The sequence below is a fragment of the Hippopotamus amphibius genome, chromosome 2 (genome assembly GCF_030028045.1).
Source record: "Hippopotamus amphibius kiboko isolate mHipAmp2 chromosome 2, mHipAmp2.hap2, whole genome shotgun sequence".
Taxonomy (NCBI): Eukaryota; Metazoa; Chordata; class Mammalia; order Artiodactyla; family Hippopotamidae; genus Hippopotamus; species Hippopotamus amphibius.
The window spans coordinates 164,535,234-164,554,300 of NC_080187.1; the positions used below are offsets into that span (position 1 = coordinate 164,535,234).

Here is a 19,067-nt window from a genome sequence, read left to right on the forward strand (position 1 = left end):
TGAAGAGGTAATGTTTGAGTTGAGTCAAGGGTGATGGGTGTCAGTAAAATAGTAGGAAGGAAGAGTAATTTAGTCAAAACAGTGGTTCTCAAATACAAAAAGCTACAGTAATCAAAACAGTGTGGTACTGGCACAAAATCAGACATATGCATCAACTGAACAGAATAGAGAGCCCAGAAATTAACCCACAAACCTATGGTCAATTAATCTTCGACAAAGGAGGCAAGAATATGCAATAGAGAAAAGACAGTCTCTTCAGCAACTGGTGTTGGGAAAGCTGGACAGCCACATGTGAATCAATGAGGTTGAACACTCTCACATCACACAGAAAAATGAACTCAAAATGGCTTAAAGCCTTAATATAAGACATGACACCATAAAACTCCTAGAAAGGAACACAGGCAAAACATTCTCTGACATAAATCATAGCAATGTTTCCTCAGGTCAGTCTCCCAAGGCAGTAGAAACAAAAGCGAAAATAAACAACTGGGACCTAATCAAACTTACAAGCTTTTGCACAGCAAAGGAAACCATAAACAAAATGAAAAGACAACCTATGGAATGGGAGAAAATATTTGCAAACAATGTGACTGACGAGGTTAATTTTCAAATACACAAACAGCTCAAACAAAGAACAAACAACCCAATCAAAAAATGGGCAGAAGACCTAAACAGACATTTCTCCAAGGAAGACATACAGATGGTCAACAGGCACATGAAAGGATGCTCAACATCACTAATTATTAGAGAAATGCAAATCAAAACTCAATGAGGTACCATCACACACTGCTCAGAATGGCCATCACCAAAAAGTCTACAAATATTAAATGCTGAAGAGGAGGTGGAGAAAAGGAAACCCTCTTACACTGTTGTTGGGAATGTAAATTGGTACAGCCACCATGAAGAACAGTATGGAGGTTTCTTAAAAAACTAAAAATAGAGTTGCCATATGATCCAGCAATACCACTCCTGGGCATACATCCAGAAAAGATGAACACTCCAATCTGAAATGATATATGCACCCCAATGTTCATGGCAGCACTGCTCACAATAGCTAAGACATGGAAGACACACATACACACAATGGAATACTGCTTTGCCATAAAAAAGAATGAAATAACACCATCTGCAGCTACATGGATGGACCTAGAGATTATCATACTAAGCAAAGTAAGGCAGAAAGATAAACACCATATCACTTGTATGTGGAATGTAAAAGAAAATTATACAAATGAACTTATTTATAAAACAGAAACAGATTCACAAACACAGAAAACAAACCTATGGTTACCAAAAGGGAAAGGGTGGGGGAGGGATGAATTAGTTTGGGATTAACATATACACACTACTATATATAAAATAAACAACCCATTATATAGCACAGGGAACTATATTCAATATCTTGTAATAACTTATAATGGAAAATAATCTGAAAAAGAATATACTTAACTAAATCACTCTGTGGTACACCTGAAACTAACACAACATTGTAAATCAACTATTCTTCAATAAAAAATGAACAAACAAAAACCCCAGGGGCTTTCAATGTGTATCAGAACCTCCTGGATGGCTGTTAAAACACAGATTGATAATTATGTCTGGGGTGGGGGGTGGATAATTTGCATTTCTAACAAATTCCCAGGTGATACTAATGCTGCTGGTTTGAGGGCTGAATTTTGAGAAAGACTGAGGCAGTCACGTTAAGATGAGATAAGGGACCAGGCACAAATTGATACTTTTGGTTAAGTGCTGTTAGTTTAATATAGTGGCACTTGGTGTTGCATGGTGGAAAAGGAAAAGAAATTTGACAGAATAAGTTAGAACTAGGCCACTTAATGTTAAACAATTTGGATTTTTTTCCTTCAGGATGTAAGTGATCTTTATAGAAAGAGCTTTTAGAAAGATCATTCTGGCATCAGGATTAAGGGAGAATCAAGAAGAAAAATTGGCAGAGAGAGCTCAATGACAAAGAAACTAGAGTTTCCTAAATGAGAAATGATAAAATTTAAATTAAAGCAGTGGCAGAGGAATGAAAAGGAAAAATAATTAAGAGAAAAAACTAATTTGATACAATAACTCACTGCATATGGAAGGTGAGAAAGAATATATCCAAAGAACAATTCCATGGATTAATTTTTGCAAATTGTCAGTCACCCAATATATATTTGTTTATAATTTATTTCCTATACTGGAATGCAAAGTTCCATGAAATGTGATTATTTTATTTACTGCTATGTCTGTATAACGTTTACAAGACTACCTGGCACAAAGAGTATACCCATTATTATCAATAGTTGAGTGTTTCTTCTAAAATTTAAGTCTGATGATACTATTTCTCTGTCCTGCTCTCTAGTGGCTCCCATACCATTCAGAATAACAATCACGCAATGCTTTTTTCACTAACAAAGTCTTGCTCCCCCCGCCCCCCATAAACATCAGCTGAACTTAACAGTGCATTTAATGATATACATGAAAGCAACCTTCTTGTCAGTAAAATATTTTGAGGACTAAAGCTAATCAACAGACTACACTTTGAGTAATACTGACCTATCTTTCACTCTGATCAAATAGGCCTCTTTGCTGTTCCTCAACACATCAAATATGCCTGTGCCATTAACTGTTGTATCACTGGAGTCAAACACAGTCAGTGTCTAATATAACATTGACAGTGGGCTAGGACTGTGACTCTTTGAACATGCTTTTCCCTTCGTCCCTTTTCCCTATTTGTTTTTAATAAAGTCCAGTTCTTGTTTCATCACTTTAATCAGGCCATACAATAATAGGTTCATATACCATCCCTACATTCCATATTGGGTAAGGTCTCCTATAGTACCCTGTACACACCTGTTAAATTATGAACCACTTTGTATGGTAATTTTCAAAAGAGTAAAGTCCACTAATTATACTGTAATACTATGTATGTTGGTGTTTTCTCAGAGAGGGAGATTTCAGAGAAGAGTTACTAAAAGTGCTAATACAATTTTATGCTATGTTGATAACAATAAAACTTTAAATACTGCTTAATACTCTTTTAAGAAGTACAGAATGATATGTACTTGTTTTTGGACATTGACATTACCAGTTAAAAAAACCAAACCTCAGTTCGTTAAAATGTTAGTAGAAAATATTATGAAGAGTAGACTCGCGAAAAAAAGTAGTGCAAATACTAATAATTCTATTCAGTCTTGACAACAACTTTGTGAGGTGTTATTCTTCTCACTCTTACAGTTGAGAAAATCAAGACTGTAGCAAGCAATTTATCCAAGGCCAAAGAAATAAATAAGATGCGTCACTTGAGCATGTCTCTTTAAACCTCAATTTTTCCAACTTCAAATAGGTCAATTTGGTTAATTATCTAAATGTCATTTCATAACTAAAATTCTAAGATTCTATAGAAGAGAACTGTTAAAGAATAGCAGTGACAAAAAAAAAGTACTCACCACACTTACTATTTATATAATCATTATGTATACTAAAAGGGTCATATACGTTTCTTTAAACAAGCTGATGAAAAATCTATTTTAAAAATGCAGAAAAAATAATTTAGAGAACCAAAACTGAACTGTATGTTTAAATTGGTTTGTCTATCTTATAATTACCCAGTTTATAAGTTACATGTATGAAACCTGTAGTGCATTTTATTTGCAAAAACAAAAAATAAAAATACCTGTTTAGATGTGTTATTACATATCTGAATACATCATAGTTAACAGGATGAAATTTCTTAACAATTTCCTTCAGTGCATGAAGACGTTCAATTTTATCTGGGATTTCTGTAAAATTAAAGTAGTGAGGAATTTGTGTGAAACACAAACATTAAAAAATATTGATAAAGCTTCTTGCTATGCTTATTGTATGAGACAATCAAGAAAAGTGTATGAAGCATATTAGGAGAGGTAAACAAAAACAAAATGTTGTAAAGAATCTGTTAATAAATAGATTATCATCTATTACAATAGCCTTTTCACAAGTAAAGCTGATAACTGAAGATCAAAGTAACTTGGGGATGGTAAAATGAGAAATGGTACATCAGTAATTTCTTTAAGCAACTTACACAACTAGATACTGATTTAGAATTAACTAATTATGTACAAATCTAGTAGGCTCTTAATATTCATGCTATAGAGAGTATTTTAGGTTTTATGGGTGAAACTACTCAACTCTGCAGTTGTACAAAAGCAGCCACAGACAATATATAACAAGAGTGGCTGTGTTCCAACAAAACTAAAAAAAATCTGAATTTCAAATAATTTTAATGTCATAAAATTTTCTTTTTCTTTCATTTATTTTTTCAACCATTTAACAGTTAAAAAAAAAAACATTCTTAGATTGCAAGCCTTCTGAAACCAGGTGGCAAGCTGAATCTGGCCCACAGGCCACTTTGCCAACACCTGATTTAAAGCATTATACTTATTTATAATCCACTTAGCTTATCAAATATCTTTCTTCATAAGTAGTACAAGCATTTGGCTCACTTTCCAAATTTATACAAATTATGAAACAAGATAACTGAAATGTGGGTCTGCTGTAAATGGGAGAGAAGAGAGCACCTTACTGCTGCTCTTCCTCATTCACTTCATTCTTCCAAAGTAACAATGGGTTCCTCTGGAGAAGGCCAATCTGTATACCAATTCATGGTAGTACACCAAGTTCTAACAAATTTCTCATCTGCCACATATTACTTCTAAATCAGCCCTCAATAATTTCCTAAGTAGGAAAGTTCTGAGGCTACTGTTTATGGTCAAAAAGCAAGAAAATCTAAGCTATCAATTGGACTATTTCCCCAGTTTACATGAGAGTATGTATAAGGCAACAGCATTTTGTGACAATATACTGAAGTGAATTTTAATGAAAAGAAAATTAACTGAGAACTCTAACAATCGGAATTAAAGAAAGCAGTCTCACTCTACAGAGCCTGACTTGTAATCAAAAGGAAATATTAAAGAGAACTATTTCAAAACTACATTAATTTTAGCCACTGAGAACACAATGTGGATTAAGCACTAGGTTACCTGATACTCAATAGGTCTTTTGTCTCATTTTCCAGATAACAAATGAGTATTTGCTTAATAGAAACATCTGGATGAATGATGATGCAAGTAGGAATCAATACTGAATAAGTACCCATTTTCCTGTCTCACTTTTTCAAAAACTGAATTAAGACATGAGGCCAAAGTTAATTTCTTTGACTTAAAATTTATATACACGTGTACAGACCATACGCATGTTAATATTTTACTAAAGTACATTACAGATACATTCATTTGAAGAATTAATTTCTTTTTCTTACAATGCCTTTGAGTTTGAATTAAAAACACAAATCTCAACCTTCTAGTACAAATCATCTAACTTCTAGGAGCACCTAGCTATCTGGGAGTCTAGCTAAAACTATTTAAAGGAAAAGAGCTTTAATAAACAGTTCTAGAAGCTGAATTTTTATTAGCTACACATTCTAGTGCATGACCAATTTTAACATACAGCAATTAATGTACAAGCCCTAGTATCATTATCTCTCTCAAAAAAAACAGGAGGATTTTACTTACTTGCTGCTTCCAGTAGCTCTGGATGAAGAGAATATGGAATTAAAGGATCTGGTAGATCTGCAAAGAAAGCTTTAAGAGCTCCAGCTACAGCATTTACTGTTACTTCCATTGATACTAGACTGATATTATGATCTATAAGACAAAAATTAAAAATTAAAATTAAAAATTATAATAAATTTAAATTACAGGAGAAGTAAGCTAAATGGGTACTGTAGATCCAAAGACATTTAATCTTCTCATTGACCACCTTTCTTTACAGGTTGATGCATCCCTCCCCCATTGTTTTAATATAAGTTTGCCTGACAAACTATAGATAAGGAAAGAGAAAACCAAGTAAGAACCATTTTCTATTACAATAAAAAATGCTATTAGGCTTGTTAGTATATGCACAATATTACTTACATCTCTCTTCTTTTGAAACATTTTGTTTACATAGCTATTTAAGAGGCCATAAGGAAACAGAAAGACAAAAGATAGGAATCATGCATATAAATTCAAGTTTTGGTGGATGATGGATATTCACTAAACTTACTGTGGTAATCATTTCATGATACATGTAAGTCAAATCATTATGTTGTACGTCTTATACAGTGCTGTATGTCAATTATATCTCAATAAAACTGGAAGAAAAATCAAAATCACTATACCTCATGGAGTATGCTTAACTGGACATAAAAGGGGTAAAAAGGGAACACTTTTATTGTTTTAATATGCATTATTCTTCTCACATCACAGGACTACTTTCGTTTACTTCTTCTACCATATTATACAGCAAGCCAATATAAATTGTAATCTATAGTGTAAATCTATTGTAAAAGAATTCCGTGGTGGGGAACTTACAACTCACACTTTTTTTTTTCTTTTCTTTTTTCAACTTACACTTTTGACTTATACTTAAGAAGTTTTAATATAAAACTTTTAAAATACTTATCTGAAGTTCTGATAAAAAACAAGAATGTAACATACTAAAGGTATATCACAAGGTTAATTTGCTATCTAAAGTCACATTTTCCTTATCATAAATACAATGAATACTTATGATAAAGAAAAAAAATTACTCCCAGAACCAAAAGATAATCACTGTCTATACTTTAGTGTGTTTCCTTTTAGCCCTTTACTGCTCATTAAAAAAAAGACAAAAAGACAAATCATGCACAGATTTTGTATTGGATTTCATTTTTAAGGCATTATCTAAGGTTATTAAAATTTTACAAGCAACTTTTAAAAACTTTTGGTGGTGGGCAGGTAACATTTCATTGTAATTTCAAACCTGCAGAAAATCTGCAAGAATAATAAAAACACAAAGAACTCACATATATCCTTAACCAAGAATCACCAATCCTTACATTTTGCCCTACAGAAACAATTTTAATGGCTATAAAACATTCTCCCAGATATAAAAATTCACATAATATTATTACTGAACATTTAGATTTCATTTTAAAATATAAAGATGTTATGATAAAAACTTTTATGTACTAAAGCTCATTTCCTTAGGCAGGCTACATTCTTTGTAGTAATAGCTATCCAGTGAACATTTAACATGGTGTCTGGCACAGAAAACTCATCATATGCATTATCTCATTATTCCTCAGTTACTCTTATCACTCCCATTCTAGATATGAAAAAGCTGAGATTTAGAAAGGTTAACTCCTGTAGGCCACAAAGACAGTAAGTGGCGGAACCAGAAAACAAAACCATTAAGTCTAATTCAAGAGGCGCTGGTATTGATGTACAGAAAGGACTTGAGGACACGGGGTTGGGGGTATGGGCGAAGGGGAAGCTGGGATGAAATGAGAAAGTAGCACTGATATATATACACTACCAAATCTAAAAGAGATAGCTAGTGGGAAGTTGCTGTATAACACAGGGAGATAAACTCGATGATGGGTGATGACTTAGAGGGCCTGGACAGGGAGGGTGGGAGGGCGTCACCGGAGGGAGGGGATATGGGGATATATGTATAAGTACAGCTGATTCACTTTGGTGTACCTCAAAAACTGGCACAAGACTGTAAAGCAATTATATTCCAATAAAGAGCTTAAAAAAAAAAAAAGAGGCCCTGGTATTGACGACTACTCTTCTTTCATTACTGGAAGTGAAACTGTACCAATTTGGTAAAGTCTAAACAGTTCTTCTCACAAAATATTTTTAATGAAATACAATAACTGTTTCAAAGCAAGTCACACACACAGCCCCACCCCTACCCATCACTCAACAATTTTACCATTTACCACTCAACACTGTACCATTTCAACACATATAACCTTCATTATTTTATATGGCTATCTAGTATTCTACTTTTAAACAAGAGTGGTCCCCGCACCTTTAAAACAAAATACAATGCTGCAGTGAATATCTCTGTTGCAGTAAATATCTTGGTATGCTTACACAAAGACTTCTGTAACACAAACATTTACAAATGGAATTTTTCCAGCAAAGCTACCTGAAGCACCCATAACCAACAGTATACAACATAGCTACTTGCCTATACCCTACCAACAATCTTTTCCATTCTCATAATAAAATAAATACAACTTTTTTGTTTCAATTTTTGTTTCTTTATAACTGACAGAGCATATTTTCCTATATTTGTTGTTGCTTTCTTCTGATATGAATTGCTTAATCTAGCAAAGAAATTCCACAGCCACCCCAAGTTTACAGTTTGTCTCCTGATTTTATTTGCTTTATACACTATTTCATACGTAAGTTTTACATTTTTTAAATTAATTAACTAAGTTATTGGCTGCATTGGGTCTTCGTTGCTGTGCGCAGGTTTTCTCTAGTTGCAGTGAGCGGGGGTTACTCTTCGTTGTGGTGCAGGGGCTTCTCACTGTGGTGGCGTCTCTTGTTGCGGACCATGGGCTCTAGGCAAGTGGGCGTCAGCAGTTGTGGCATGTGGGCTCAATAGTTGTGGCGCATGGGCTTAGCTGCTCCATGGCATGTGGGATCTTTCCAGACTAGGGCTCGAACCCGTGTCCCCTGCATTGGCAGGTGGATTCTTAACCACTGCACCACCAGAGAAGCCCCAGAAGTTTTACATTTTTGGGAGTCTAGTTGATCATCTTGTTCATACTTTCTAGGTTTCATATCAAGTTTAGGCCTCTCCCTACTCCAAGATTATAAAAATATTCACTCATTTTTTTCTCTAGTACTTAGTTTTCATTTTTTGCATTTAAACCTTTGCTCTCATATAGACTTATTTAATATGAGTAGTAAATTCAGCTTTTTAAAAACTCCTAATGGTTAGTCAGTTGGCCCAGTATCATGAAAGAAAAAAAAAACTTTTAAATTGCATCTTTAAATAGGTTCAGTCTGTGATATACAAAGATGATGATGCATCGTAAGTCATTTACTGCTTTTCTAATTCTGGTAATGGATTTACAGCTCTCCCATTTCTTGACTGTGGTATCTGTTCCATTAAATACTTCCAATATTACTTCAAAACTTTCTCCCCTCAACATTCATATTCTTAGGTCTTCATATGAAATTTCAATAAGGAAAATAATAAAATGATGATTTTATTTTATATAATTATCTTCTTACCTTGATCAAACTGTTTTTGAATATTGTCTTGATCAGTTTTGTTCCCACTAACACGGTAGAGTCCTTCAGTACCTAATCCTAAAAGAATAAAGAAAGACTTTTACATATGCATATATAGCTACAATAAAGAATATACTTAACCGTATGTATATCTTAGTGACTTACAAAATATGGTGGTAAAATATTTTTAAGAATAAAATATTCTTGAGCATTTCATTTAAAGTAATTTCTTTTTTTTTTTTTTTTTTTTATTATTATTTTATTTTATTTTTTTGGGGGGTACACCAGGTTCAATCAACTGTTTTTATACACATATCCCCATATTCCCTCCCTTCCTTGACGCCCCCCCCCTCGATTCCCCCCCACCCTCCCTGCCCCAGTCCTCTAAGGCATCTTCCATCCTCGAGTTGGACTCCCTTTGTTATACAACAACTTCCCACTGACTATTTTACAGTTGGTAGTATATATATGTCTGTACTACTCTCCCGCTTCTTCTCAGTTTCCCAGACTATTTTAATTTAAACCATTTGGGATGCCCAGTTCCACACAAAACGAGAAGACACATTTCTTCCTGTCTCTCCCACTAAATACACTAAATACAGCTAAAGTTCCTGAGTGTGATATATTAAAAAAAATCAAGACTCTGAAAAGTGGAGAGAAAGTGAATCTGAATAGCAACCACAGAACTTGAAGAACAATGTAACAGTGAGTTCCCTGGGTTTTCTTTTTGCCTCTTATATATCTTACACCAGGCAACAGAGAAGCCTGCAACCCAGAAATACCAATGAGCACAGGCAAAAAAATAAAAATAAAAACAAAACACATCTCAGAAAACTAACAAGAAAAGCCATTTCTCTCTAGTGAAAGGATTGGGAAAAGTGCAGACTAACAAGCAAAAACATTTTTTACTATTACTGCCCTACTCCAGCCAAACACCATGGAATGCACTCCTCCTCATCCATGTCAGTGGCCACTAAGTGAGGAGACCAGAATTCTACCTCTGCCAGAAGTAACAAAGGCACTCCCTTCCCCTCTCGAGTGTCAGCAAGGGCTAAGTGGAAAGTATGAATTCTACTATCACCTTGAGGAAAGAGGCACCCTCCCCTCTCCACCATGGTAGTCAACAGAGGCTGGTGGAGATCAAATCTGGAGGCGAGTGGATCTTCTAGCCCTACTTTGTAATAATGCAGCAGTCTTCCTCCTCTGCTGATGCAGTGTCAGAGGAGGCCTGCTAAAATAGATTTAAGTAAGATTTGAAGTTTCACAGCATACTATCCAAAATGTCTAGAGTACAATGATAATAAAACTAAAATCATTCATCATTTCAAGAACCAAGAAAATCTCAACTTGAATGAGAAAAGATCATTAACAGACACTAATACAAAGATGTCAGTTGTGGAATTATCTAACAAAGATTTTAAAGCATCATAAAACACTTCAGTGAATAATTATACTTGAAACAAACTTCTCAATAGAAAGTTTCAGCAAAGAAACAAAAATATAAGGAATAACTAAATGGAAATCTTAGAACTAGAAATACAATAAAACAAAACAAATTCACTGAATGAGATCAATAACAGAAAAGTGATAACAGAGTAATGAATAAGAGAACTTGAAGACAAATCAATAGAAATTACCCAATCTAAAGAACATAAAGAATTTAGACTGAAAAAAAAAAAAAAATGATGCACCTAAGGGATTTGTGGGACAATAACAAAAGATCTAATATTTGTGTTATCAGCCAAAAACCCATCTCTATGTTCAACGGGAAATTTCTGAAAGAGACTCAATTTGATAAGGCATTGAACTCTTCTGATCCCAAGAAGAGAAAAAGAATCAACAGAAAAGTAGATTTTGTCAAATTTATTCCTGGACCAATGTCAGGGTGCTTGTATAGGACAATATATTAATTCCTCCTAATTTTCACCAGGTTAAATTATTTTATTTTAGAATATTTTATTTTACAAGATTTTTACAATTTTTACAAATATCTTTATATAATAAAGATATGAAAAGGGAAAAAAGTGTATCTCACACTGGAGGAAACTAGTCAATATTGAGAAATTCATGATCATAAAGGCAGCAAAAATCCACTGACAAAAATTTCACACGTTGAAGTTATTAAATCCAAAGGTTTATCTTCAATGAAGTATGGCAGACACCACCAAATAACCAAAATTATCACCTACAGTTGGACAAAATAACCTCCTATCCCAACAGATATGAAGCACTTAGAAGGATACAACATTACTTTGGTGGTATTTCTAACAAAAATGAGTTAATTTGAATCTAATAATGAGGAAACAGCAACCTCAAATTGAGGGAGAAAGAAAAAGTTCACTCATACAGTAAAATACCAACCAATAAACGTAAGAAAAATGAGACACTAAAAAAATCATCAATGGAAGCTAAAACTAGTGGCTGAAAGCCTGACAGTCTCAAAGCCAAGAAAAACAAACAAAAGAAGCTGAGCAACTATTTCAAATTAAAGGTATTAAAAAAGACATGATTACAAAAAGCAGTGCACCTAGATTAGATCCTGAACTGTCCCTCTAATAAAGAACTAAAAATGTCCAAAATGTCAATAATGCTAAGGTTGAGAAACTCTCATAGTGATAAGCATTTATTTGCTAAATGAAAATTATAAGGTGCTTATTAATCAGCCACGCTGAAAATCTTGCCTTCAATTCACTAATAACTGAGTGATATTAAAGAAGCAGCAGCAACAACAGCAACAACAGCAGCAGCAGCAGCAATAGCAGCCAACTCAATTATCTAGATGTGAATTATTAAGTTTAACTTGAACTTAAATCACCCAAAGTATCTATCCTGGGCCTCCAAGTAATACAGGTATTAGAAATCTATCCCAATATTCCAAAACTATATTTAAAATGTTTTAATCAAGTATCATCACCTTTTTTTCCCTTTCATTAGAAAGGTAACTAACCCTTACACTGCACAAAACTCTTGATATCTTAAATTCTAAAATGGTCTAAGTTCTATTTGAGTTGCTAATAGATACAAGAGTTTCACTGAAGTCATAAAACAGATTACAAACAGTAAAGGAGAAGCAACGTGTGTGGATAATCCACAAATTAGATTCATATGTCCATGGGAGGTACATCAGCAAAAGAGATGGAGAAAGGAATTTTGGGGCTTGGTTCCCCCATAAAAGCAGCCAAAAAGTATCCGAATCGACTTCTGCAGAACTCTGGAATCTAGTAAAAAAAAAAAAATCACAACCAGCTTTAGAAGGCTTGGTGAAGAAAGAAAAAAAGAAATTAATAGAAACTGTCCATGATGAAACCCAGTCACTGCACTTACTAGACAAAGACTTTAAATCAACCTTTAAAAATGCACAAAGAGCTACAAGAAATCACGAACAAAGAACTAACGAAAACCAAGAGAATGATGACTTAACAAATGAAGAATATCAATAAATATGGAGAAATTATAAAAAGAACTAAAGAGAAAATCTGGAGTTGAAAAATATAATAACTAAAATGGAAAATAAACTAAAGAGGTTTAACAACAGATTTTAGCAGGCAGAAGAAACAATCAATGAACTTAAAGACTGGTTAACTGAGATTATTCAGTCTAGGGAGCAAAAAGAGGAAAGAATGAAGAAAAATGAACAGAGCCGAAGAGACTTCTGGGATTTCACCAAGCATACCAACGCTAGCATAAAGGCTTTCCGAGATGAGAAGAGGAGAAAAAAAGAGTATCTGAAAAAATAATGGCTGAAAACTTCCAAATATGAAAAAGAAACCTACAAATCTACACATCCATGAAGTTCAGTGAACTGAAAGAGATGAACTCAAAGAGAGCTATACTGAAAAAAACAAGAGAAGCAAGCAACTCATCACATACTAGAAATCCACAATAAGATTAACAGCCTATTTCTCTTCAGAAACCACAGAGGATATAGAGAGGAATCGGGTGATATTAAGTCCTAAAGGAAACTATCAATGAAGAATTCTGTATCTATCAAAACTATCATTCAAAAATGAAGGAAAAATTAAAGACATTCTTAGATAAACAAAAATTGAGGGAATTCACCACTAGTAGACATGCCCTACGAGAAATGCTAAAGGAAGTTTTTCAGGCTGAAATGGATGGGCATCAGATAGTAACCTGCAGCCATACAAAAAAATAAACAAAAGTAGAGACAGGTACATATGTAAGTATACAAGCCAGCAGTACTATTGTATTTTTGATTTGTAACATTCCTTTTTGCTCCTATATGATTTTTAAAAAATGAATAAAATAATTGTGCATTTGTAAACAGGCACAGGTATAAAGATGTAATGTGTGACAATAACAACATAAAGGGGTAAGAGACAGAGCTATAAAGGAGGAGTTTTTATATACTACTAAAACAAAGTTGGTTTTAATTAAAATCTAACTGCTATAAAATTAAGATGTTAATTGTAATGTCCAGGATAATGACTAAGAAAATAATTTTAGAGTATACAGAAAAAGAAACAAGAAAGGAATCAGAAGGGTACATTAAGGGAAAAAAAACTACAAAAGAAAGCAGTAATGGAGGAACTGAGAAACAGGTTTAAAACATAAAACAGAGAGCAAAATGGCAGAAGTCTTCCTTAGCAGTAATTAAGTGTAAATGGATTAAATCCTTCTATTAGAAGACAGTTTGGTATGATGGATTAAAAAACATGACCCAACCATAAGCAGTCTACGAGATACTCACTATAGCATCCAAGTATGTTGAATGTAAAAAGATGGAAAAATAACCCATGCAAATAGTAACCAAATAGCTGGTGGCTATCCTAATACCAGAAAAAATACCTTAAAACAAAAACTGGTACAAGAGACACTGAATTGAAGGACATTATACACTGGTGACAGAGTGAGTCTCAAAATACACGACGCAAAACTGACAGAAGCTAAGTGAGAGAGTTCAACTATAACAGAGACTTAAATGCTCCACTTTCAATAGAAAAGAACTAGACAGAAGATCACCAAGGAAACAGAAAACCTGAACAACACTATAAACCAACTAGACATATACATAACACTCCACTCAACAACATAATACACATTCTTCTCAAATGTGTATCGAACATGCTCTAGGATAGACTAGCTATTAGGTCACAAAACAAGTCTGAATTTAAAAAGTTTTGAAATAATACAAAATATGTTCTTTGATCACAAAAGAATGAATGAAACTATGAATCAGTAATAAAAGGAAAATTCACAAATATCTGGAAATTAAACAACACACTCAATCAGTCAATGGATCAAAAGAGAAACTACAAGTGAAATTAGAAAATACTTTAAGATGAATAAAAAGGAAGACACATACCAAAATCTATGGGTGCAGCAAAAGTAGTGGTGAGAGGGAAATCTACAGCTGTAAACCCCTACATTAAAAAATAAGATGTCAACTGTAAGGTTAGGTTAACCTTAAAGAAATAGAAAAAGAGCAGGCTAAACTCAAAGGTAACAGAACAAAAGAAATAATAAAAAATTAAAATAGATATAAACAAAATAAAAAATAGAAAACAAAATAAAAAGTAGAAAACACAATAGAGAGAATCAAAAGGATGCTTGCTTTTGCCACTTCTAATAAACAATGTACTAGAGTTCTAGCTAGATTAGGCAAGAAAAAGAAATAAAAGGAATTCAAAATATACAAGAATTAAGTAAAATTAGTCCTAATTGCTGATGATATTCCGTACTAAACAAAAGAGTTGACAACATAAAACTCTTAGAAAAAAATGAGAGTAAATTTTCATGTCACCAGGTTTGGCAATGGATTCTTAGATATGGCACCAACACTTGAGAAAAATAAACTGGATTTCATCAATATTTAAAACTTTTGTGCATCAAAGGACATTAGGAAGAAAGACAACCTAGAAGATGGGAGAAAATACTGGGTTGGCCAAAAAGTTCGTTTGGAATTTTCCATTACATCTTACGGAAAAACCCAAATGAACTTTTTGGCCAACCCAATATTTGCAAAGCATTTATCTGATAAGAGTCTAGTACCCAAAGAAACTCAAAGCTTTCCTACTAAGATCAGGTACAAGGCTAGGATGTCCCCTCTCATCATACCTTTCAACATCTGGTTGAAAGTAGTGGAAGTTCTTATACTTGCTAAAGCAATAAAAGGAAGTCAAAGGTATACAAATTGGGAAAGAAGACATAAAACTATCATTTTTCACAGATGACATGATTGTCTATGTAGAAAATCTATCTTCCAAAAAAATTCTGGAACTAGCAAGTGATTATAGAAAGGTTGTAAGATACGAGGTTAATATATAAAAGTCAACTTCTTCCCTTATATAACAAGGAACAAGTGGACTTTGAAATTAAAAACACGCCATTTACATTAGCATGTCCAAAAATGAAATACTTAAGTATAAATCTAACAAATATGTACAAGATCTATATAAGAAAAACTACAAAACTGATGAATGAAATCAAAGAACTAATTACAACTGATCCTTGAGCAATGCAGAAGTTAATCCACGTATAACTTATAGTTGGCCCTCTGTATCCACTGTTGCTCCACATCCACAGATTCAACCAGCCATGGATTGTGTAGTACTATAGTATTTACTACTGAAAAATATTCAGGTATAAGTGGACTCACAGTTCAAACCCATGTTGTTCAAGGGTCACCTAACTGTAAATGGAGAGAGATACCACATTCACGGATAGGAAGACAAAATATTGTCAAGTTGTCAGTTCTTCCCAACTTGATGTACAGATTCAATGCAACCGAATCAAATTCTCAGGAAGTTATTTTATGGTTATAAACAAACTGATTCTAGAGTTTATATAGAGAGGATAAGACTTAACGCCAACACAATATTTCTATAAGAGAACAAAGTTGGAGGATTGATGCTACCTTACTTTAAGATTTACTATAAAGCTATAGTAATCAAGACAATATGGTACTGAGGAAAAAACAGGCAAACAGATCAATGGAAGAGAGTAGACAGCCCAGAAATAACACCCATTAATAGTCAACTGATCTTTGACACAGGAGCAAAGGCAGTAAGTACAACGGAGCAAAGACAGTCTCTTCAACAAATGGTGTTAGAAAAATTGGACTTCCATACACAGAAGAATGAACCTAGACACAGACGTTCCTTCCCCTTGATAAAAATGAACTCAAAATGGATTACAGATTACAGAATGATAAAATTCCTAGAAGACAACATAGTAAAAAACCTAGATGACCTTGGCTATGGTGATGCCTTTTTAGATAAAACACGAAAGACACAATCCGTGAAAAAAAAATATCGATAAGCTGGATCTCATTAAAATTAAAAACTTCTGCTGTGTGAAAGACAACATCAAGAGAATCAGCAGACAGGTCACAGACTGGGAGAAAATACTGACAAAACGCACATCTGATAAAGGACTGTTATCCAAAATATACCAAGAAATCTTAAAACTCAGTGATAAGAAAACCGATCCATTGCAAAATGGGCCAAAGACCTTAACAGATACCTTATCAAAGAAGATATATAGATGGCAAATAAACATATAAAAAGATGCTCCACATCATATGTTACTAGGGAACTGCAAGTTAAAACAAGATATCACTATTGGAATGGCCAAAATTCAGAACACTGACAACACCAATTACTGCACAAGGATGTGGAGAACAACAGGAACTCTCATTCATTGCTGGTGGGAATGCAAAATAGTACAGACACTTTGAAAGACAGCGTGATGGTTTCACAACAAAACTAAACGTATTCTCTGCTCTTCCACTCCTGGGGGCCCAGGTTTGATTAATGGCTTGGGGAACTAAAAATCCACAAGCTGCACAGTGCAGCCAAAAAAACCCCCCAAAAAAACAAAAAACAAAACAAATGTACCCTTAACATACCACCCAGCCATCATGCCAAAGAGCTGAAAACATACCTACGCAAGAATCTGCAAACAGATGTTTACAGCATTTATTTTATAGCTATAGCTATGTTTATAGGATAACTGCCCAAACTTGGAAGCATACAGGCTGTTCTCCAGTAGGTGAATGGATAACTGAACTGTGGTACATCCAGACAATGGACTATCATTCAATGCCAAAAAAGAAATGAGCTATTAAATCATGAAAAGACATGGAGGAGACAACTGAGCTACCGTGGAGGACTTTGGACCATGGTGGCTTAGGTTTCAGCTGTACTGTCTATACTTTTCAGGTGGAGGGAAAGTTAGTAATTGCACCAAATTCTGCCACCCTTAGTAAGAACATCTTGTGACCCAGTATTCTAGATGCTTGCCTAACTTAAGTTTTTTTCTTAAGAAACAACTGCCAGGTGAGAAAAAGATGGCGGTGAAGTAGAGGGACATGGAATGCATCCCTCTCCACAGATGCATTGGGAATGCACCAAAAGACGCAATAATTCCCACAGAGAACCAACTGAACACCAGCAGACGACCTCGGAAACCAGAAAGGACCGCAAGGACCCCAACATAACTGGTAGGGAGGCATCTACGATGGCTCAAAGAGGGTGAAGCGGCGGCGCTGTGGCAGACGGGAGGGAGTGAGAGACACACAGATGGTCCGCACCGCAGCTCAGCGTTACCGGACTGATACGTTGATCCACAGCTGAACAGAGGGTCCAGGAGCAGGAGCGTGGGAACCGGAGAGCCAGTTCAGGGTGAGAAAAATTGTTGCCAGAAAGGTGACGGACTGAGAGGACAGGAGGGAAGAGGTCTGCGGCGAGGAGTGCCTGCCCCTGAGAGCTGCCCGGCCATGATGGCGGCTGGATGCTGCAGGCTCATGGGTGGGGGGAGGAGCCGCGGACACAGCCTCTCTCTTTCAGCGTCTCTGCAACAGGCAGTGGAGAGACGCCCTGTGGGGCACCTAAGGCACTCAGGGATAACAAGTACCCTCAGGTACTCGGGCGGGGCTAGATTAAAACCCCTTGGAACGCCGGCAGCAGGGAGGCTGCTGAGAAGAAAAAAAAACCCCGAGAGAGGCTCAACTCTGAGACTTTCTGTTTACACCTGAGCCACCAGCATCCCTCTGCAACAGGCACCTCCAAGCCTGACTGAAACAACAGTGCGCCACTGCTCACTCACTCCCAGGGGAAGGAGCCACTATTGTACCCTATCCCTCCCCACACACCAACGTTTACAGACCAACAATAAAGGAAGCTCTGCTGGTCACAGAATAATTAAAAAAAAACCCAAGGCGAGTAGAAGGACACTTACGGCTGAGACTCTAAGGAAACAGAAATATTAGTATCAACCCTATTGAACTGGTCCATTCTGGGATCAGTTCTGGATTTTTTTTTTTCCTTTATTAATTACAATCTTAGTCCTAAGGGATCTACAAGTTTTATAACATTTTTTTAATTCTATTTTTTATTCTATTTTTCTTTTTTTTTCCTTTTTATATACTTCTATTTGTAGCTAAGTTTTTGGAAGTATGGACAATATATCTCTCATATCTTCCTTTCATCCCTATCTTTTATACATTTCTATTCCTTTCCTTTTATTTGCATATTTCCAATCACACTACACTCTTCTGTTCCCCTTTCTTACATCCATTATTAGTTTATTTTATCTTAACATACTTATAAGCAACACTATCGATTTGCTCAGACTCCTTCCTCTATTCTCCAGATGATGCACTGCCTTGGTATTTAATATTAGGTTTTTGTCTTTCTCTTAGTTCTTAGTACAACTGTCTAATTTCATTCTGAGAATCTCCATTCTGTCTGGTGGTACTCTAGCTCTTTTTTATATTTGATCCTAGCTTACAAAATTTCCCTGGATTATTAGTGTTTGTATGTGTAAGGTGTTATTTGTTTGTTTGTTTTTGCTTTTGTTTCTGATTTGTTGTGTTTCGGTTGTTAATTTCTGTTGGGTTTCTCTTTGAATATCTGGTAGCACACTGGGGTTCTTCTGTCAGGTCTTTCCAGAGCCTTATGTCCTAACGGATCCAGTAATTATGTGTCTTATACATGTATGTGTTTCCTAGACTTA

At 34.9% G+C, this 19,067-nt stretch overlaps 1 protein-coding gene across 5 annotated transcripts in view; it reads right to left on the reverse strand.

Annotated features, from left to right (window-relative positions):
* ARHGAP5 (Rho GTPase activating protein 5) overlaps window positions 1-19,067 on the reverse strand; it is a 76,569-nt gene that overhangs the window by 4,293 nt on the left and 53,209 nt on the right. For 4 of the 5 annotated variants that reach the window (XM_057720940.1, XM_057720942.1, XM_057720939.1 and 1 more), the window contains exons 4-6: window positions 9,090-9,167; window positions 5,544-5,675; window positions 3,668-3,773 (exon numbers count right to left, since the gene is read on the reverse strand). In XM_057720940.1, the coding sequence (XP_057576923.1) occupies window positions 3,668-3,773; window positions 5,544-5,675; window positions 9,090-9,167 (316 nt within the window). The remainder of the gene's footprint in view (window positions 1-3,667; window positions 3,774-5,543; window positions 5,676-9,089; window positions 9,168-19,067) is intronic. The other variant, XM_057720943.1, reaches the window with a different exon arrangement.